We start from the raw sequence: 21,676 nt of genomic DNA, 5'->3' as shown, positions 1-21,676 counted from the left end.
GAAAAGGCCTCAAGCCATCTAGTCCAAACTCTACCTGCAGATCAGGTAACTGATGCCCAGTGGCAGAAAGTTATTTGCTGGGGATCCTCAGATTACAGAGCTAGCTCTCAAACCCAGGCCTTCTGCCTCCTGTGTCTTGTCTTCCAGTGATTCCCAAGTTTGGCCTCCTCAAAATCACTTGTGGAAGTGACAGCTTCCGGGGCTGAGGGTGTTTGAAAAGCTTCTGTGAGGATCCTGATGGTGGGGCTGATGTGGGAAGCACTGTGGTATGTGATCACTGTTTGAGGCACAGCCATCTTCATTAATGTATAAGCCACTCAGGGGTAGGGAGGGCTAATGCCTCTCTGTACTCACAGTGCCTATCGTGGTGCCTGGCACACCTTGCAGTATTTAATTGGTGTTTGTGGATCGAATGAACATGTTAGGTGCCCACTAGCAGGGGTTGGTCCTGTAGTCTGTGGCCATGGAACATTAGAAGAATAAAGCTATTGTGGTTCATCCTGTAGTATAAGTTTGAGCTGAGCTAACTTGTAATAACACAAATTTTTTTGAAGTTTTTAAAAGTTAGAGACGGGTTCTCGCTATGTTGCCCAGGGTGGTCTCAAACTCCTCGCCTTGAGATCCTCCTGCCTTGGCTCCCCAAAGGGCTGTGATTACAGGCCTGAGCCATTATACCTGGCTGACAAATAAAATTATTTATTTATTTTTTACAGTGGAATCTCACCCTGTCACCTAGGCTGGAGTGCAGTGGCGTGATCTTGGCTCACTGGACCTCTGCCTCCTGGATTCAAGCAATTCTCTCTCCTCAGCCTCCTGAGTAGCTGGGATTACAAGTGTGTGCCACCACACTTGGCTAATTTTTGTATTTTTAGTAGAGATGGGGTTTTACCATGTTGGCCAGGCTGGTCTTGAACTCCTGACCTCAAGTGATCTGCCTGCCTTGGCCCCCCAGAGTGCTGTGATTACAGGCATGAGCCACTGCGCCTGGCCTAGAATTTTTTAAAGAGTAGATTATTAAGCAAAGGGAGAGTAGAGACAGTATTGGTTTTTCATTAACTTCATCTGCACCGTCAACCACATGGTTCTTTTTGTCTGGGGAGTGGTACAGGAGTAAAATTAAACTTAAATCACCACCACCACCCCCAAGCAAAGCATAACTTTAAAAAGTTTTTAATATTTTGGCAAACCTGATAGAAATATTGCCCTTTTTTGGGTAGATCTTAGATGACTAACTGCTTACTATGCACACACCTGTACCACACATGTGATTGCGTTGCCTTCACCGAACACAGTTTTTGATAACAGTGTGTAATCTAAGGGGAATTACTAAGATAATAAAAACTGCAAACCACGTGTTCTTTTTCTCCAGTCTTTGCACATAGTTTGGATTTGTGTGTGGTGTATTTAAGCCCATGGACTTGAGTTTTTTGTGGGACAATCCTTGCGTGTATCAGATTCATACAGTCCCAGTCCCCCCTTATTCCTGTGGCACTGTTGAAGATACAAGAACCAGCTGGCGTTCAAATATGTTGAGAAAAACAGTTGCTGACTAGGGAAGCCTAACACCCTGATAATAAAATGGAAAGTTGGGATTTAGATGTGTTTTCTCAGTTGCTGAAGCGTGGTAGTGCTGGTGCTGGTGGTGTTTTTGAGTCTCGCTCTATCGCCCAGGCTGGAGTGCAGTGGCGTGATCTTGTTCACTGCAACCTCTGCCTCCCAGGTTCAAGCACTTCTCCTGCCTCAGCCTCCCAAGTAGCTGGGACTATGTACAGGTACGTGCCATCACGCCCAGCTAATTTTTGTATTTTTAGTAGAGATGGGGTTTCACTATGTTGGCCAGGCTGGTCTTGAACGCCTGACCTCAAGTGAGCCACCTGCCTTGGCCTCCCAAAGTGCTAGGATTACAGGTGTGAACCGCTGCACCTGGCCCCAAAGTCTGTTTTTTTTTTTTGTTTTTTTTTTTTTTTTCCCCAAGCCCTTGGATAAGTAGACAAAGTATGTATGTAAATGGTCCTGTCATCTCAGTGAATGTCTCATTTTAAACTTCGGTGAATGCATATGCTGTATTGTAGCACATTATTTTATCCATAATTGTCTTTCTAAACATGGAACTGTTTATCATGGAACTGTTTATCATGCAGTAGGTTAAGGCAGTGCTGTGCTGTGGTCCTTAATCTGGGGAGGATCTCCTCCCTTTTCCCCATAGAGCATTTGGCAATGTGGATGTGGATGGGGTTGCTTTTAGATGTTCCAATGACTGGGGACAGTCAGTCATTGGATGGCTTAAGGATGCTAAACGTTCCTGAGTGCTTGGGATAGTCTTGCAGAATGAATACTTCTGCTGTCCAGAATGACAAGAGCACCCCCAGTGGGAAACACTAGTAGCCTAATGACTAATCAAGTAACAGACAGCCCTTTAACTTAAAGCAGCTCATTAACATAGTGTTCATTTACCTGTTGAGATTTTATGAGTATCTTCTCAATCTCTATGTAAAGATACAGATTGTAGAGCCTGCCCTATGTATATGTATATGAATGTAGGAGATCGAGACCATCCTGGCTAACATGGTAAAACCCTGTCTCTACTAAAAATACAAAAAATTAGCTGGGTGTGGTGGTGGGCACCTGTAGTCCCAGCTACTCGGGAGGCTGAGGCAGGAGAATGGCGTGAACCCGGGCGACGGAGCTTGCAATGAGCCGAGATCGCACGACTGCACTCCAGCCTGGGCGACAGAGTAAGATGCCGTCTCAAAAAAAAAAAAAAAAAAAAAAATGGAGTCTGAAATCTCGTGTGCGTGGACTCTGGTCATTTGTCTTTGTCCTAACTAGGTAGTGGCCTTCAGTTCTAATTGTACTTGGGGTTCCACTTCTGAACCAGTAGATAGCAGAGAAAGAAAGGCATACCCAGGGCTCTGCATTTGTGAGCGAATGCCCCTCCACTTTAGTTTTAAGTGTGATATGTCATTGTTGGCTTCTGTGTATGTAGCTGGAGCTGCATTTGTTATTGAAATATTTGACTTGGGGCTGGTTTTCCCATCTCTAATACAGGCCCTTGGAACCATAATTGAGAGAAATGCATGCTTTATTTCATGCTTCATAACAGCCATTTTGTGATTTTAAAAAAATTGCCAGCAGGAAATGAAAGAAAAGTAGGTTTTTATATTTTAGTATGATTAAAGACTTTAAAACAGGTCTGGTTTCCTCTCAGTAAACTTGAGTTCTTTAACTTCTGGACTTGGAATTGTGGAGAAAACTTTTAAAACAAGACCTGGAAAACGATACTTCTGTACTTGTTATACCAGTCAGGGAGCCTTTAAGGCATATTGGATGTATATCAGAGGATCTCTCAGTTGTCACAGTCTTAAATGTTATTGGGACAGGGGTGGAGGTGGGGCAGGTGGTTCCTGAAGTAGGAAGTGACATTTGGTGAGGGCTTAATATTTCTGGTGCCCTGGCTGGATAACAAAACTTCTGTTGCCAAATCCTGGCACAGGTAATATGTCCTCATTACATTTATACCTGCGTTACGAAGAATCCAGGATAGGTAGCTCTCCAGCTTCTGTATATTTCACTTGACAATGGTGAGAAGCAAGCATTTCTTAATATTAAGCATTATAGTTGCTTTGTGGCTCTACTATTTTCCTTTGGGACAGTGACATAAAGTAGCCAAATTTGAGTGTTTTTCATATGCTTTAGTAAATCTGGGTTTCCTCAAGTGATAAATTTGAAAACTACCTTGATGTAAGTGGATTGTTTTGTTGTTGTTGTGTTTTTTTGTTTTTGTTTTGAGATGGAGTCTCGCTCAGTTGCCCAGGCTGGAGTGCAGTGGCACAATCTTGACTCACTGCAACCTCCGCCTTCTGGGATCAAGCAATTCTCCTGCCTCAGCCTCCCAAGTAGCTGGGACTACAGGCGTGTGCCACCATGCCCAGCTAGTTTTGTATTTTTTTTTTTGAGACGGAGTCTGGCTCTGTTGCCCAGGCTGGAGTGCAGTGGCACGATCTCAGCTCACTGCAAGCTCCGCCTCCCGGGTTCACGCCATTCTCCTGCCTCAGCCTCCCGAGTAGCTGGGACTACAGGCGCCCGCCACCACGCCCGGCTAAGTTTTTGTATTTTTAATAGAGATAGGGCTTCACCATGTTGGTCAGGCTGGTCTTGAACTTCTGACCTCAAGTGGTCCACCTGCCTCAGCTTCCCAAAGTGCTGGGATTACAGGTGTGAGTCAATGGCACCCGACTGTTTTTTTTTTTTTTTTTTTTTTTTTAAAAACAGCTACATGGCAACATTAGAAATATTTTAAGGCCCTCCCGTCTCTATCTCCTCAGTTCTGTGTCTCGCCATCCTGATACTATTTCCATTTTTACATTTTATTTTTCATCTCTTGTCTAAATAGATCTCACATTTGCATTGAGAGAGTATTGCTTGTCATATTTTTGATTTCAGAAGCAATTTGCCCAGTTTCTATTTTCATAATTATAATTTAATATCACTACATAATCCATCTTTGATGTGTCTTTGGACATTTCATCCTTTGTCTCTCACTATGGTTTCTAAGGTTGCTTCAAAACTTCTGGTACAAAGCTCTTTCTCTCTTCCCTTGTCTGACTCCCTTGGTGCCCCTCAGGAGCCCTCCTGCCTCCTTTGGCTGTCGTAAGGCTCATATGAGATGGTGCATGGAAAAATAGGTTAAACTATTGTTTTTTTAAAAAAAAAAAAACTGTTTAGGTTGGGCAAGGTGACCCATGTCTGTAATCTCAGCACTATGGAAGGCTGAGATGGAAGGCTTGCTTGAGCCTAGGAGCTCAAGACCAGCCTAGGCGACATAGTGAGACCCCGTCGCTACAAAAAGTTTTAAGAAAAAAAAAAAACGAGCTGGTCATGGTGACACCTATAGTGCCAGCTACTCGAGAGGCTGGGTGGGAGGCGTTCATGTGAGCCTGGGAGGTCAGGACTATAGTGAGCTGTTACCGCGCCACTGCACTCCAGCTTGGGTGACAGAGCAAGACCCTGTCTCAAAGAGAAGAGAAAAACTGCTTACACCTAAGTGTCAGTGTGCTTTATTAAAGCAAAGAGGCTGCGTTTGGTTCACACTGTGCGCCTGCTGAGATGTCCCCAGCCATCTGCAGTCAGGAGTGGTGTGTGGCTTCCTGACTAGCACGGGAACTGATGTCAGGCATGTGCCATCGCCACACTGAGGAGCAGCTTATGTAGAAGGTGCAGGAGGTTATCAGAAGAAAAGAATACTCAGTTAAGCGTAATTTGTTTCATTCTGTTTTTCAGATCAATGTCCGAGTTACCACCATGGATGCAGAGCTGGAGTTTGCAATCCAGCCAAATACAACTGGAAAACAGCTTTTTGATCAGGTTGGTCTCTGAACTTGAGATTTAACTCTATCTACAAAAAAAATTGTTTTGCAACATTTCAATTATTTTGTTTGCTAAGCATATTACCTTGTTTTACTCACTTGAGGTAATAGATGAGAAGGATCTTTTAAAAGGTGAAAGTATTTCATGATAGCATTATAAAATGCATTAATAGACACGTATATCCTGCCTAGGAGGTGTATGAAAGCACACAGCTATCTGTTGTATAAAGCCAGGTGGATTCAGTGTGTTACTAGGCATGGAAGCAAAGGGCTGAACAGAGTGATTGTGATTGTCAGTGTAAGGAGGTGTGCTGGCCTATGTGTCTCTCACCCTGTGTTAGAGACGCAGCTTCCTACCCCCAGCCGCCTCCACCTCCAGAGTAGAACCCCTCTCACTGCGTGGATGAGTGAACCTTAGTTGTCTCAGCAGTTGGTGCATCTTCTCATTTCTAAGTGGTCATACCTGAACGTCTATGAAAAGAAGAAATGAAGATTTAGAGAAAAAAATTCATTTTTTAAAATTGGAAGATTTTTTTTAAATCAAGTATTTATTAGTGATATTACTATTTATTTATTAAATACTTTTTTCCCTAATAACAGCTGCTCCAAATACAGTTTCGTTTTGTTTTTTTTCCTTTGAGACTGAGTCTCATTCTGTTGCCTAGGCTGGAGTGCAGTGGTGCTATCTCGGCTCACTGCAACCTCTGTCTCCCAGGTTCAAGCAATTCTCCTGCATGAGCCTCCGCAATAGCTGGGATTACAGGCGCAGGCTACCATGCCCTGCTAATTTTTGTATTTTTAATAGAGATGGAGTTTCTCCATGTTTGCCAGGCTGGTCTTGAACTCCTGAACTCAAGTGATCCACCTGCCTCAAGCCTCCCAGAGTGCTGGGATTACAGGTGTGAGCCCACGCTCAGCCCAAATACAGTCTTAATGGCTTGGATTTTTTCCAGTCAAGGAGTGACTAAAAACCATTATTTAGTTTTTTTTTTTTTTTTTTTTTTTTTAAGACAGAGTCTCGCTCTGTCGCCCAGGCTGGAGTGCATTGGCACAGTCTCCACTCACTGCAAGCTCCGCCTCTCGGGTTCATGCCATTCTCCTGCCTCAGCCTCCCAAGTAGCTGGGAGTACAGGCGCCCGCCACCGTCCCCGGCTAATTTTTGTATTTTTAGTAGAGACGGAGTTTCACCACGTTAGCCAGGATGGTCTCAATCTCCGGACCTCGTGATCCGCCCATCGTGGCCTCCCAAAGTGCTGGGATTACGGGTGTGAGCCACAACACCTGGCCTATTTAGTATTTTTATAGCACAGGTCAGAAGTCTTTTTCTGCATATGGCTGGAGAGTAAATATTTTAGACTTGCAGCCCACACAGTTGCTGTCATAACTACTCAGCTCTGCCATTGTAGTATTGAGAGCAGCCATAAACACGTGAAGATTCAAGCATGACTGTTTTCTAGTCAAGCTCTGTATGGACACTGATTTTTTTTTTGAGACGGAGTCTCGCTCTGTCGCCCAGGCTGGAGTGCAGTGGCACAGTGGCACGACATTGGCTCACTGCAAGGGTTCACGCCATTCTCCTGCCTCAGCCTCCTGAGTAGCTGGGACTACAGGTGCCCACCACCACGCCCAGCTAATTTTTTTTGTATTTTTAGTAGAGACGGGGTTTCATTGTGTTAGCCAGGATGGCCTCTGTCTCCTGACCTTGTGATCTGCCCACCTCGTCCTCCCAAAATCCTGGGATTACAGGCTTGAGCCACTGTGCCTGGCCGGGCACTGATATTTTTATGTAATTTCCCCATCACCACCATTGAAAAAATGTAAACCCATTCTTAGCCTGTGGGCTGCACAAATAGCCAACAGACAAGATTTGGCCCATGGGCCTTAGCTTGCTGCGCTTGTGTTATTTACAACTCTCTCCTGTAGTTCACCGCAGAACCAGCTTTGCAACATGTACAGCAGTGCCCTGTGCGTGGCAAGGCACCAGGGTGGCACCCGTCCAACACCTCACAGTTTCAAAACGTCAGACTCTTTGATCTCTCTTATCTTTTTTGATATTTAACAGTGTTTTCTGTTTCTTAAGACTTTAGATATTCCACTCCAGCAGCCATACCCCACTAAAGAATGCTCATTTTTGGTAAAAAGCTTTTTGAACACGTTTTATTATAAGTGACCCCCTCAGACGGAAATGTATAGAGCTACTAGATCTCACCTTATGGTTTATATTAGAAAACAGTCCTCTTCCCTCGCCTCTCGCTCCTGTTTCCCTGCTTGACTTCGTGAACTAAGTGGGCCAGAGGTCGTGGAGTGGAAAGGACCTTTGTGGCAGTAGTCAGTAACGCAAGTCACCGCAAGCCCCATCCAGCCCGCTCTCAGCGTCTGTGAGCTCACTTAGGTGCCAGCGAAGACTCTTTCTTGAGATGGGCGGCCCAGAATGATTCCCCATTGCTGCGTATTCTTCGTGAGACATGGAGTTCAGTTTCAGTAAGACTGGTGAGCCACCATGAAGGCTATGATAACTTTTCTGTGGAGCAGTTCTAAGTTCTAAAGAAAGCAAGATCTTATTTTCTGGACTAAATGGATTCTTCTCTGGGGCCAGGAGAGGAGCAGGGCCAGGTGTGAGTTACAAGTCCTTTGAACCATCCCGAGGGGCCCTACTGGTAGAAGTGATACTCTGTGTTCTAGCACCAAACCCAGAAATTAGAGTGGGTGGTGATTGGGAGACCTAGAAGGGAGAATTTTAGCACACTTAGACCACAGGAGACTCCATCCATGCTTGATCATATCTCCCTCTCACTCCGAAAAGGAGCGCCCAGCAGCAGTGGGCTGGCTCCGTGCAGCAGAACATGCGGGTGCCAGAATGTGCCCAGGTGGACGCCCCCAGAGTAAGTGCAGTGCCAGTGGCCGATCATCATGACAGCTTCCACTGTTATTTTGAGGTCATTTCCTGGGTCTGCCTCACCTGGTAGGGATAAAGATATTTACTACTCTGGGTGAGGCTGGACTTGGGGTAAAAATTTAAAAGTTTCTGCTGAAAGAGAATCCTGAAGTAAGTTGAGTGCTGCCGGCTGAACCCTGTACAGCACACTTGCGTAGGGCCCTGGCTTCTGGTGTTGGTTCTGCCAGTATGTCCCTTGGTTAGCCTCCTGGAGCCTGAGTTCTTACCTATAAATGAGACCTTCTTGAGCAAAAACTTTAAAGCAGGGTTGGGAGCCCTAGGATAAGTCGAAAAACTAGGTCATAGTTATGGAGAAATTTGTGATGGAAAGCTCATTCCTGGACCTGGATGTCACTGAAAATAAGGTCTTGAAGGGAATAGCTTGAAAGAGATTGGAGGTAAAGTAATCAGCTCTCCTCCCCCAATACCCCTTTGTTACTCAGCTCTCACCTGCAGCGCCCCCCACCCCAGCATCAAGCCCTGGAGTGCTTTTGCTTTACTCCTGGGTCCTAGTCCAGGGCTTCAGTGTGATGGAGAACACCCAGGGCCAGCTGCCACGTTGAGGGACAGAGCCAGGGCTGGACTGCAGCCCAGGTGTCTTGATAAGCCGGCCCCCCCATGCCAGAAGCTCCTGAGTGGGGAGGAGCTGCTCCAACTGTTGCTTGAGATTGAGTTAAATAGACATCTCCCACCTTTTCTTTCCTAAAAATCTGCCATTTAAAACACCACTGAGCCCAGCACTTTGGAAGGTCAAGGCGGGAGGATTGCTTGAGCCCAGTCTCCTGTAGGCTACCAGCCTGGGCAACATGGCAAAAACCTGTATCTACAAAAAATTTAAAAACTAGCCAGGCGTTGTGGCACATGCCTGTAGTCTCAGCTACTCAGGTGGCTGAGGTCGGAGAATCGCTTGAACCCAGAAGGTTGAGGCTGCATTGAGCCAAGATCGTACCACTGTACTCCAGCCTGGGCAACAGTTTAAGACCCTGGCTCACAAACCAAACCAAAACAAACAAAACCAAACACCACTGAGGCAGGGTTAGGGAGTAGACACAAATGTAGAGACTCTCCACCCATGGTGTGTCAGGATTCACCAATGAAGGGAATGGCGAGGGGTGTTTTTCTAGGAATGTTGGCTTTTTCCTTGTAGGGATGACCTATGGATTGATTTTTAGAGTGGACTGAAGAGAGGAAGATTGCTTAATTCTAACGTGTCCCTTTGGGGAATGCATTGTGTGAGCAGTAGGATTCTGAAACACACTCTGAGCATAGTTATCCTGGAGATTGATGGAAAATTCCTGCCAGGAAGGTGCGCGCAGGTTAGGGCAGCCAGGGACAGGCCTTGCTGAGAGAGGGAGGCTCTCATTTGGACTGCATGGTATGGCTACGGGTTCTGTGATTTGCCCTGTGGAAGGGGGATGGCCACAGCATAGCAGATGCAGAAGAGGATCCTGAGCTGTGACCCTGAAAATCAGCGAGAGCCTGACAGTTATGTCAAGTGGAAGTCAAGTGGACAAAAGATTATTTCTAACTGGTTCAGATGTGCAGGCTGAGGCTGCAGTTGGGTGGATGAAGTGAAGGATGGCATCAGAGAGCAAGCAATTTCTTAGGCATGTGGAGTTTTCTTGTGTAACTTTTTTTTTTTTTTGGATGGAGTCTCAGTTGCCCAGGATGGAGTGCAGTGGCGCAATTTCGGTTCACTGCGACCTCTGCCTCCTGGGTTCAAGTGAATCTCCTGCCTCAGCCTCCTGAGTAGCTGGGATTACAGGCTCGTGCCACCGTGCCTGGCTACTTCTAGTAGAGACCAGGTTTCACCATGTTGATCAGGCTGGTCTCATACCCCCCTTACCTTGTGTTCCTCCCGCCTCAGCCTCCCAAAGTGCTGGGATTACAGACGTGAGCCACTGCGCCCAACCTCTTGTGCAACTTTGAAACAACCCAGAGAGGAAGGCTAGGCAGGTTTCATATCAGCGATAAGATGGAGGCTTGTGAGGAACAAGACATTAGCAAGACTGTATACAGAAACCTGGTCTTCGAATTCAGTTTTCTCTGTGCTTTGCTACCACAAAAACAAAAAACATAGGTTTCGCAAAAGACTTGAGAGCAAAGCACTGCATAAAAAGTCTAAATGTTTTTTCTATCATTCCATGATGAAGCTGCTTGGTTACAGCCTGCCCCCATCCCCTTTGGGTGAGTGGGAAGAGGGAAAGAACAGGTCAGTCCTGGGCATTTAATAAACAGACTCCTAGGGCTTTAGGGAGCCTCTGGCCTCCCTGTACCCTTCAGATGAAGAAACAGGCCCAGAGCAGGAGTTAATTTGGAATTTTAGGGTTTACTTTAAGCAAATGTTCTGTATACCTGAGTTGTCATTTCTAATGTATTCAACCCTCTTTGGCATTAAATATGATAGAAACCATGTATTTGAAGGATGGTAGCTTTTTTTTCTAAAAAGTTTAACATTATATATCATGGGATTTTAAATTACACATCTATATATATGTAAATAGTACTTTACATATATATAGTAACTTGTCTGAGACTCGGTTTAGATGATGTTCAACAAGTGTCCACAGCAAGTTCGACTATCACTGCTTTTCTGTTTCTAAGACACTCATGAGAATAAGCAGCTCAGGACTCCTCTGTAATGCACAACAGGGACTTGAAAACGTGAAATCCTTGCTGCGACCTAGGGTCAGGATTCTACCTCTGCTACATCAGAATGTCCCATTTCTGGAGGCCTATAAGATGCAGGTTCCTCTGGGCACCCCTGTGCATTGACACCCTTCCGTCCCAGAAGTCTGCCACTGCCTGTTTTCCTACGTTTCCTAGGACTTCTTTGTCCCTGTTCCTAGTAAGTCAGACCCCTGGGCCAGCTGGCTGAGAGGCAGAGGCAGGCAGCCAGAGGAGGCTCAAGTGTGGTGCTGGATACTTGAGTCTTCCACATGAGCACACCTGACGGGCAGCGATGCACCCACTGCACTGTTCCCTGGGGGGTTGTGGGCTCCCATGGTTCCGTGTGTGCTGGCCACACCTGCTGAATTTCATGCAGGAGAGCATCCTGGAGTACAAAGGAGTAGGAGTGAGGTTTTCTAAGATTTGAAGGTAGAACCCTGAATCTGCTCAAATTTGTATTAAAAATAAGTTGTTCATGGCTTTGAGATAATAGCCTTGGTTACTAACAAGTTATTTGAGAGATTGCTAAACAGGTGTTGCCCAGTGGTTGGACTGAGCAGATGTCCTGGTTTCCTGGGGACTCTGCTAGACCATGTGATGAATGACAGCCAAAAGCTGTTGCCCTTTTGAGTGAGTTTCTCATGACTGTTGGGCCTCTCTCTCATATGCAGGTGGTAAAGACTATCGGCCTCCGGGAAGTGTGGTACTTTGGCCTCCAGTATGTGGATAATAAAGGATTTCCTACCTGGCTGAAGCTGGATAAGAAGGTAAGTCAGGGTTAACTATTTACAGACTGTGGATTGAGTGTTGGTCTGCTTTGTTGATAAGGAAACGGGAGCAACTCACCCTATCTCTTGTTTTCTGTTCCTTTTTGTTTGTGTAAAAGTTTTTACAGACAAAAATGGTTGCAAGTTTCCAGTAAATGGGGATATCGATTGGAAATCAGATTCTGGCATTTCTCCATACAGCTCACTCATCGGAGCACATGATGGCTAATTGCATAGCTTTTAGTTGACCTTAGTTTTTTTGAATGAGATTGTTAATCTTATAAACTGTGAATCATCCACTATTTCGTAAGAACCTGTTATTGCTTTGTGTGAACCTGTGACAGATTATCTTCCAACTTTAAAGATTGGATAATTCCATTAACCAACCATAAAGAAAAGTAGTAACATAAACAATTTTTCTTCAAACTCTTTGAAAATTATCCTTTTTTTCAAAACCCCTACTGTCCTCCCAAGTCACAGCAACAAGTTAGAAAGATGATGGGAGGTGGGGAAGAGTGGAGGAACAGGAGGAATTCTTAAGAGTAAGCTTTGGGGTCCAGGGCCCTATTGGCATGTGGCCAGATTCCAGGTCACTGTGGGGGTCATATCCAAATTTGAGTTCTCTAGGATTGATAGCATCATCCCATGAGGACTGGGACTTAGTGAGGCAGTAGCTTTGATTTCCAGCTGAGTGCAAGAGTGTGATAGTACTTGTTTGTTTGTTTGTTTGTTGTTGTTGTTGTTGTTTTGAGATGGAGCCTTGCTCTGTCGCCCAGGCTGGAGTGCAGTGGCGTGATCTTGGCTCACTGCAACCTCCACCTCCCGGGTTCAAGCGATTCTTCTGCCTCAGCCTCCCAAGTAGCTGGGACTACAGCTACATGCCACCATGCCCGGCTAATTTTTTTGTATTTTTAGTAGAGATGGGGTTTCACCATGTTGGTTAGGCTGGTCTCGAACTCCTGACCTCGTGGTCCGCCCACCTCAGCCTCCCAAAGTGCTGGGATTACAGGTGTGAGCCACTGCACCCGGCCTATTTTTTGTTTTTGTTCGTTCTTTGTTTTTTAAGAAGAGACAGGGTCTTGCTCGGTCACCCAGGCTGGAGTGCGGTGGCGCCATCATAGCTCACTGCAGTCTCGAACTCCTGAGCTCCAGGGTTCCTTCTGCTCAGCTTCTTGAGTAACTGGGACTATAAGCATGCACCACCATCCCCAGCTAACTTTTTTAAAAAAATGTTGTAGAGATGGGATCTCTTCTACGTTGCCCAGGCTGGTCTCAAACTCCTGGACCCAAGTGATCTTCCTGCCTTGGCCTCCCAAAGCACTGGGATTATAGGCATGAGTCACCATATCTGGCCTTTTGACTAACCATTTTTTGTCTGGAATGCTAAAAAGATTAAGAATAGACATTATCTCCTGAAAACTGGCCTGAGGGCCCCATTGAGTCTTGGTTAGAAGCCTGTGTTGGGGACAGTGGGCCTTCGTCTTCCGGATTTGTGTCGAGAATGTGGCTTGCTTTGTCCAGGTGTCTGCCCAGGAGGTCAGGAAGGAGAATCCCCTCCAGTTCAAGTTCCGGGCCAAGTTCTTTCCTGAAGATGTGGCTGAGGAGCTGATCCAGGACATCACCCAGAAACTTTTCTTCCTCCAAGTGAAGGAGGGAATCCTTAGCGACGAGATCTACTGCCCCCCCGAGACTGCCGTGCTCTTGGGGTCCTACGCTGTGCAGGCCAAGTTTGGGGACTACAACAAAGAAGTGCACAAGTCTGGGTACCTCAGCTCTGAGAGGCTGATCCCTCAAAGGTGAGCACAGGGTGACCTGGCCTGGGCAGGAGCAGTCATGCCATACTCGGCAGGGAGAAGCGATTACATTAGAAACACAGGGACTTTGCCAGTGTCAAGTGCTCCTTCATGCTGGGACTCTAGTCATTAAGGCACTGACCAGCGACCTGAAACATAGCCAGGGAAGGCGAGCTGCCATTCCTCACGGAAACTAAAGCGCAGCCGTGTCCTGTGGGAGCGCAGCAACATAGCAAACTTCTCGACCTGACTGCTTAGCTCCTCCTGGTTTATGATAGGTTGGCCCCTGTGAAATCTGTTTTTATTTACTGGTGGTCACAAAAATGACCCCATTTGGAAGAAAAGGCCACTTAAAATACCTTCTTAGTTTTTCCAGCCTGAGTTCTTGTTCAAAACGCTTGGTCTTCCAGATTAATCATCATGAATAGAAATGCTACACATCAGGAAATAGAAACCAAAGCTCTTTGGGATTGATTGATTTGAATGGAAAGTAAGGGTTTGAGTGTGGGTGGTAAGTGGTCCTCCTTCCTTGCCTGTCACAGCCCTTAAGGATGACAGTGCTGTTTCCTTTTGCATTCCAGAGTCATGGACCAGCACAAACTTACCAGGGACCAGTGGGAGGACCGGATCCAGGTGTGGCATGCGGAACACCGCGGGATGCTCAAGTGAGTGCTGCGCCCTGCTGTTGGGATCTGGCCATCTCCGTGCGCTCCAGCGTGTCTTTACCTGTGACTCTAGTTAGTACTTTAAAGGGCTCTTTGTCAGGCCTTGTGAAGACCTTGAGGGAACCGAGCTGAAAGTGGGGTTTCCTTAGGGAAGAGGTTTTTTTGGAAAAAAAAAAAAAAAAGCCAGGTGTCTTGCCCAGGGAAAGAAACAGTTTAGCTCAAGCCTTCAGGTTCTAAAAGCTTATGTCCTCTGTTTGTAGAAAATGTGATGTCTAAACTTCATTTTAGTCAGTAGGGCATTGTTCACCTACAATCGGTGTTATTTTTCTTCTGTCAAAGAGGTGCTAGTTTGCTCATTGTATGAAGGTAGTTGTCTTACAAAGTGTATGTAAATGAAAAAGGATCCCAAGTGAGGAATCCTGATTTCTCACTTGGGATCCTGGACGTGGGGATCCAGAACCTGGACGTGGGGTTATTAATGTAAGACATGGCCAGACCACCAGATTCTGGGTGTTCTTGTCCTAGAGCCTTGTCTCTGGCCTAGTCTTGCGACTCTGCATTATTTCAGCCTCTGAAGTTTGTTTGAGGTTTGAGCCTCAGATTTTGTGCTTCAGGGTTTCCTGTCTGGCCCAAGCATCCTTTGTGGAAGAAAAACAACTCGAAGCCCTTGGGGAGGGTTGTGGGAGTCCCAGAAGACATATGTGTGGGCAAGAGAAGGAGGAGGATTGTGCCGAGTGATAAAACTTAAAAACCTGTCAGAGAAGCCGGTGTGAATCAGTTCTTCCTGAAAGTTTGGGGTTTGGTGGTGAGGCTGCAGGGCAGCATGGAACCCACCCCAGGCATAGCTTCCGGGCTGCCTGGATCCCCTCCCCACCAGTCTGCTGCCTGGCCCCTGCCTGTCTGCACGCAGCACACAGCGTTGAGCCCATCCTACACAAGGCGCCTTAATTTAAAAATACTGGAAAGGTTTTAGTGTTCTGGATATTGAGTGCTACCAATGACTCTGCCTGTTTCACTCTCCCCAATTAGAGATAATGCTATGTTGGAATACCTGAAGATTGCTCAGGACCTGGAAATGTATGGAATCAACTATTTCGAGATAAAAAACAAGAAAGGAACAGAACTTTGGCTTGGAGTTGATGCCCTTGGACTGAATATTTATGAGAAAGATGATAAGTGAGTTGAAGTTCACAGTTATCTTCAGTAGGTGGGGTGGTGGGCCTGGAAACAGTGGCAAAATGGCAAATTTGTGGGTTATTTTTGAAGTTTTTATTTAGCAACTTACTATCTTGAAGAAAGAATCTTTTAAGGGCTTTTGGACTGCTGTGGCCCGCTCAGAGGGTGGTCCAGAGGTGTGTGGGTTATCCTCTCTCATGGTGGGCAGGGCCAATAGTGGGCTCAGACCTGGGAGAGGATGGCAGAATAGAGCAGAGGCTGCCTCTCCTCCCCCTGCCTCTGAGGTTCCACCTCAGCTACCTGCAGTTACCAGCACATCCATCCATAGCTACTTCACAGGCAGCCCAGCCAGTGCTGACTCCTGGCTCGAGGTTTGTGCTAATCCAACCAGGAATGTTGATGGTGTGATGATAGACTTGAAGAGCTGTAAACAATAGCTTGTATGTGTGGACACTTTAGCTAATAGTCTGCAGGAGATTTCTTAATTACCTCACATTTAGTTAATGTTGTTTGTTGAGTGAGGGCCTGTAAGCAAGCTGGGTACTGCAGCAGAGCCAGGCCTCTCCACGGGGACAGACAGTCCTGCTTTCAGATACAGGGCATTTGCCTGCTTTCTGCTGAGGATAAACAGGGAACGTCATCCTAGTTTGTGAGGGTAGGTTTCCCATGGTGAGTCCGTGACAGCATAAGCCTAGATTCTAGATTGATCTGATCAGAAGATACCTGAATTTAAGAGGCAGAAGGAAACTACCTCTGGAAAGAGAAGGGAGAGGCTCCTGACTGCCTCCTGCCAACTGTCTCTGCTCCGATTGTCCACAGTCAGCTTGATTGCTCTGCAGGGCTCCCCTAAACAAACCCTCTGATGGCCTCCAGCCTCAGGGGCCTGGCAGAGAAGGTGCCAGGGCAAGAATGCTCCTGGGGTCTTTTTGCCAAGCCCTGCCTTTTGGCCTGGGTTCCTGCTTTCCACGTAAGGAGGAGAGTGGCCCAGAGTTTCTGGATGTACCTGGTTTCCTTCCCAGCCTCATGTTGTTCCTTGAAATGACGGCTCTCCCCATTTCCCACTTGAGGCTCACCCATCTCACCTGTTCTCAGGTATTTCTGTTCTCAGCTCCCCCACATCTCAGGTTCCCCCAAAATCCTCTCTGGAGTTCTCAAAGGGAGTGGCGCTGCTCTCCACAAATGACCTGCACATGAGTCCATCTCTCCATTCGCAACCATGTGAATTCCTGCCAGAACCCAGGGCACAGATCTATTTCACTTGGGGGTCAGGGACCTATGCCAGCTGTGCCCAACCTCCTCTCACTTCCAGGGCCCACGTGGTGATACTGCACAGGGAGGGAGGCAGGCGCTGTCTGCTGGAAGGAAGGTGCCCATTAGGGATGGAGTTAGTTACGCGATCCAATGTGATTTACCTGTCAGAATCACAGGAGCTCCTCAGAGAACCTGGAAATGAGATATTGAGGACTCTCGGTTCGCTCCTACTCTTGAGTGTGCTGGATGTAGCACTGGTAAAGAAGCGGGAAAAAGCCAGGCACAGCGGCTCACACCTGGAATTCCAGTACTCTGGGAGGCCTAGGCAGGCGGATCCCTTGAGCTCAGGAGTCTCAACCAGCCTGGGGAACATGGCAAAACCCCGTCTCTACCAAAAATTTAAAAAATCGGCTGGCTATGGTGGTGCATGCTTGTGGTCCCAGTCACTCAGGAGGCTGAGGTGGGAGGATCACTTGAGCCTGGGAGGCAGAGGTTGTAGTAAGCCAAGATTGTGCCACTGCACTCTAGCCTGGGTGACAGGCGAGGCTGTGTTTCAAAAAAAATTTTAAAGAAGTGGGGAAAGTGGGTAGATACAGGAACTTGGAACCAGGACACCATCTTTGTGGGGGACCCCAGCGCTGAAGCCGTGGCTCTTAAGATAGCCATGCCAAGGAGCGGTGCACAAAGTCCTCGTGGGAACGTATGTGGGAAACTGCCTCTGCCTTTGAAATCTCTTGAATGACCAGATTTTGTAATGTGGCCAGGCCAGGGCTGTCCAAACAGGTTTTTCAACCTGCAGGAAAACAGCCATGAGCAGGAACTTGCTGATGTCAGCTTGTAGCTGCCCCAGCCCACGTAAGTGTCCATTTCTTCCAAGTAAAAATGTGAGCTGTGTGCCCTATTTAGTACTGGTCTAGCTCTCTGCTATCCCTCCCCCACCGTTGAGCGGTGAACCTGGCAACTCTCTCAGATGGTTCTTTTCCCGCAGAGCACACTGGGGTGTTGGGCAGGCTCACTTTCTGCCTCTCTTCTCCCCATTCCTGAAGGCACCCCCCTCTCTTCACAAAAAAAGCATTTATGTAGATATTCAGTCAATTAATAGGCCCAAATTCTTTCCCTTTTGAACAAATATTGACAACTTGGTAGCAGCATAAGCAGGAGACTGTCCTGAATTCTGAGGAGTGCTGAGAACAGCCAGCTGTTGTGCTGTTACCTCTCTCGGTGGAACTAGGAGAATTAGATATGCCTGAAACATTGTTCAGGTGAGAAAGCTAACCTATTGAATATGGAAATTGAGCTCTAAGAGATTTGTACTCTGCAAGTAAAGTCTCTATTTTTCTTCCCTGTTTAGTACTAAATAGGGTCTGGCTGGAAATCTGTCTCTTGGGGTCTCCTTTCATTGTACACATAACCATTAAGTGGGAGCATGTAGGACTATTTGTCATCTTTCTTTAAACCCTTAGCTTGGACTAGGTGGGGAGTATAAAGAGGGCAAAAACAGGTAAGCGCCCTTCTGACTGGCATTATAAGCTTGTGAACAGAGAAAGTTCAGTTTAGCTAGGTTAGAATTTGAAACCTGACACTCTCAGACCAAAAACAAAAACTAGACGAACCTGATCTATCTGTAGTCCTATAAAATCACTTTTTTTCCCCTTAGCTTCATCCTTCTTTGGGCAGATTTCATCATAGAAGTACTTCTGTAGGTAGGAGTTTCTGGAAGTGCACTAGGTCCAGGGCTCCCATCTTAAAGGGAAAGGGCGCACGGGGAGCTTGGAGACTGGAACAGGAGCCACAGAACGTGTGTTTTCTTTAAATTCCTTGCAGATAGGTACTCAGGGCTTCACTTGCTGTCTCACGTCTCTTTCCATCTGCACATCACTTGTCACCCTCTGGCTCTCTAACACATTTCCAACAAAATTGCAGGCATCCATATCCTTCCTCAAAATGAAAGTGCATATGATATACTAGAGGTTAGGTTGGTTATGTTTTGTTCTTTTGATGTAAAATTTAAATACAATGAAATGTAATCTTAAGTGTTCATTTCCTGAGTTTTGACAGATATGCCCGAAAAATGCAAAATCTTAAGACATATAGAACATTATCACCCTCAGCTGCATATTTTGGATTGAAATTTTTAAATCATTCATTCTTGCATTTATTTATTTATTTATTTATTTTTGAGACGGAGTCTCACTGTGCCACCCAGGGTGGAGTGCAGTGGCACGATCTCGGCTCACTGTACCCTCTGCCTCCTGGGTTCAAGCGGTTCTCCTGCCTCAGCCTCCCAAGTAGCAGCCTCAGACACACGCCACCACACCCGGCTGATTTTTGTATTTTTAGTAGAGACGGGGTTTCACTGTGTTGGCCAGGCTGGTCTCAAACTCCTGACCTCAAATGATCTGCCCACCTTGGCTTCCCAAAGTGCTGGGATTACAGGGGTAAGCCACCGTGCCTGGCCCATCCTTGCGTTTTAAAGTCATTTCAGGCTGGGCATGGTGGCTCATACCTGTAATCCCAGCACTTTGGGAGGCTAAAACAGGCAGATCCCTTGAGGTCAGGAGTTCAAGACCAGCCTGAGCAACATGGCAAAACCCCGTCTCCACCAAAAGTACAAAAAATTAGCTAGGTGTGGTGGCACATACCTGTGGTCCTAGCTACTTGGGAGGCTCAGGTGGGAGGATCACTTGAGCCCAGGGGGCGGAGGCTGCAGTGAACCAAGATTGTGCCACTGCACTCCAGCCTGGGTAACAGAGTAAGACCCCATCTCAGTTTAAAAAATATATATTATTTCAAACTTTAAAAAGATTCTAAAAATAGTACAAATAATTCCTATATGCCCTTCACTTAGCTTCCTCAAACATTAACACCTTATGTAACCGTAGTCCAAATGCCAAGATCAGAAAATTAATGTTAATAGTCTCTAGATCTTATTCTCATTTTAATCAGTTTTCTCACTGATGTCCTATTTCTGCCCCGGGACCCTCTCTGGAGCCACACCTACAGTGAGTTGTTAGACCTCCCCGTCTCCTTTGATGTGGGATAGTTCAAGTCTTTTTTTGTCATGACCTTGATGTCTTTGAAGAGTACTGTCCATTGACTTTGGAAAGCCCTTGGATTGTCTGGTGTTTTCTCATTATTTGGAGTTTTACATTTTTGGTGAGAAGAAAGTGCTGTTTTGCCCTTCCAGGGCCTCTTTCAAGGTGGCACATGTGGTCAGTATATCTTATCTTAGGTGGTGCTAATTTTGGTTATTAGTTAAGGTGGTGTCTGCCAAGTTTCTTCACTGTAACATCACTATCCTTCCCTTTACAATTGGTCAGTATATTTGGGGGAGATAATTTTAAACTATGTAAACATCCTAGTTCTAGCTACCATTGATGAGATTACTGTGGTATTTGAGAAATTGTGATTTTTAAAAACTTCTTTTTACATGTATTAGAATTCTGTAAGGAGCCAATTTCTTTCCCCATTTATTCAGTTATATTAATATGGACTCATGGATATGTGTTTCGGTCTTCAGGTTATGATCTACGAGTATGTATCTTGCTCAGGTTGTTTGAGATATAGCCTTTAGGAGCACCTTGAAGTGTGAGCCCTGCATTCTTTGCAGGCTTCCTTACTCTCTGGCTCCTCAAGATGCACCAAGTTCATCGTTTGTGTTCCCCATACTAGTCCTGGAATCAGCCATTTCTCCGGAGGCCTCTGTCTGGTCCCTGTTATTGGAGAATCACGCTTTCTTAATGTGTGGCCTAAGCAAGGACACTTACAAACCCTGTGGCCCCCTTCTCTGTGGACCCTGTTCATGTCCTATATGTGATCTCTTAGGAAAAAGGAAATCCTTGGGCTTTAATTTTCCAACTTTGGTCAAGAATTAAAAGAAGTTCTTTAACTCAAAAGTGAGTCATAATTTTCATGTTTAACCCTTTTATTTTGATACTGCAATTATGCTTATGAGTGGCTATGAATTTTTTTTTTTTTTTTTTTTTTTTTTTTTTTGAGACGGAGTCTCGCTCTGTCGCCCAGGCTGGAGTGCAGTGGCCGGATCTCAGCTCACTGCAAGCTCCGCCTCCCGGGTTTACGCCATTCTCCTGCCTCAGCCTCCCGAATAGCTGGGACTACAGGCGCCCGCCACCTCGCCCGGCTAGTTTTTTGTATTTTTTTTAGTAGAGACGGGGTTTCACCGTGTTAGCCAGGATGGTCTCGATGCCCTGACCTCGTGATCCGCCCGCCTCGGCCTCCCAGAGTGCTGGGATTACAGGCTTGAGCCACCGCGCCCGGCCGGCTATGAATTGTTATATGAGGTTTCAAAGTCCTAAGAGGACAAACTTGCTAGACACACCGGAGAGCTGGAGGCCTAAGTTTTCTAAGGTCAGAACCTGTTTTGAGAGTCCTGTATAGAGACTGGATCCTAGCCCCTTGAAGTTTCAGGATGCCGCACACTGGCTCACAGTGCTATGTGCTGTGAAAACCAGAGGAGCAGAATGCATAGCAAGGCCTTTGTCCATTTTTCTTGGCAAGCTCTGTTGAGTATGGCACATCTAGGAACATGATGGGATCTTGGCCCTCCCTGTTGGTTTCATAGAACTAAATGATCAGTAACTTAAATAACATTCAGCAAACAGAATGTAGCAGAAGAGCCTGCATGTTAAGGGAGGCCTCAAGGGAAAGGGAGGCAGCCCCGGGGAACCGTGTGTTGAAAGGTGGGTCTGAACCGCGGAGTTTGGGGCTGGATTTGACAGTTCTTGGATGCTGAGTTAAGAACTGTGTTGACATATGAGGAGAGTAAGTTAATCAGATCGGCCGACTTAAAGTAGGGGTGCTCCAGCACAGTGCTTGAGAGTGGGCTCTGGCAGGATGAGAGGTAGGTGAGTGTGGTGATGTGATGTGGGAATGAACAGCAGAAGATACCTGAGGGAGGGTCAAGGTGCCTGGGTAGGAATTGCAGTTGACCTCGAGATCACCAGCCTGGGTAATCATAGGTGCCCCAGACTGAGGAAACACCAAAGGAAATGGGAACAGACTAAGGTTGCAGATGCCTTAAAGCCAGCCACTT

At 46.4% G+C, this 21,676-nt stretch overlaps 1 protein-coding gene across 2 annotated transcripts in view; it reads left to right on the top strand.

The window, feature by feature from the left end:
- The window catches only part of EZR (ezrin), a 55,440-nt gene that overhangs the window by 22,601 nt on the left and 11,163 nt on the right, over nucleotides 1–21,676 (top strand). Inside the window, exons 3-7 of one of the 2 annotated variants that reach the window (XM_015137038.3) lie at nucleotides 5,281–5,364; nucleotides 11,643–11,738; nucleotides 13,260–13,534; nucleotides 14,113–14,196; nucleotides 15,226–15,372. In XM_015137038.3, the coding sequence (XP_014992524.1) occupies nucleotides 5,281–5,364; nucleotides 11,643–11,738; nucleotides 13,260–13,534; nucleotides 14,113–14,196; nucleotides 15,226–15,372 (686 nt within the window). Of the gene's footprint in view, nucleotides 1–5,280; nucleotides 5,365–11,642; nucleotides 11,739–13,259; nucleotides 13,535–14,112; nucleotides 14,197–15,225; nucleotides 15,373–21,676 lie in introns of those variants that run through there. The other variant, XM_015137039.3, reaches the window with a different exon arrangement.

Source organism: Macaca mulatta, chromosome 4 (genome assembly GCF_049350105.2).
Source record: "Macaca mulatta isolate MMU2019108-1 chromosome 4, T2T-MMU8v2.0, whole genome shotgun sequence".
In the NCBI taxonomy this organism is placed as follows: Eukaryota; Metazoa; Chordata; class Mammalia; order Primates; family Cercopithecidae; genus Macaca; species Macaca mulatta.
The sequence above is the reverse complement of the archived record's forward strand: the minus strand, read 5'-3'. Positions and strand labels throughout refer to the sequence as shown.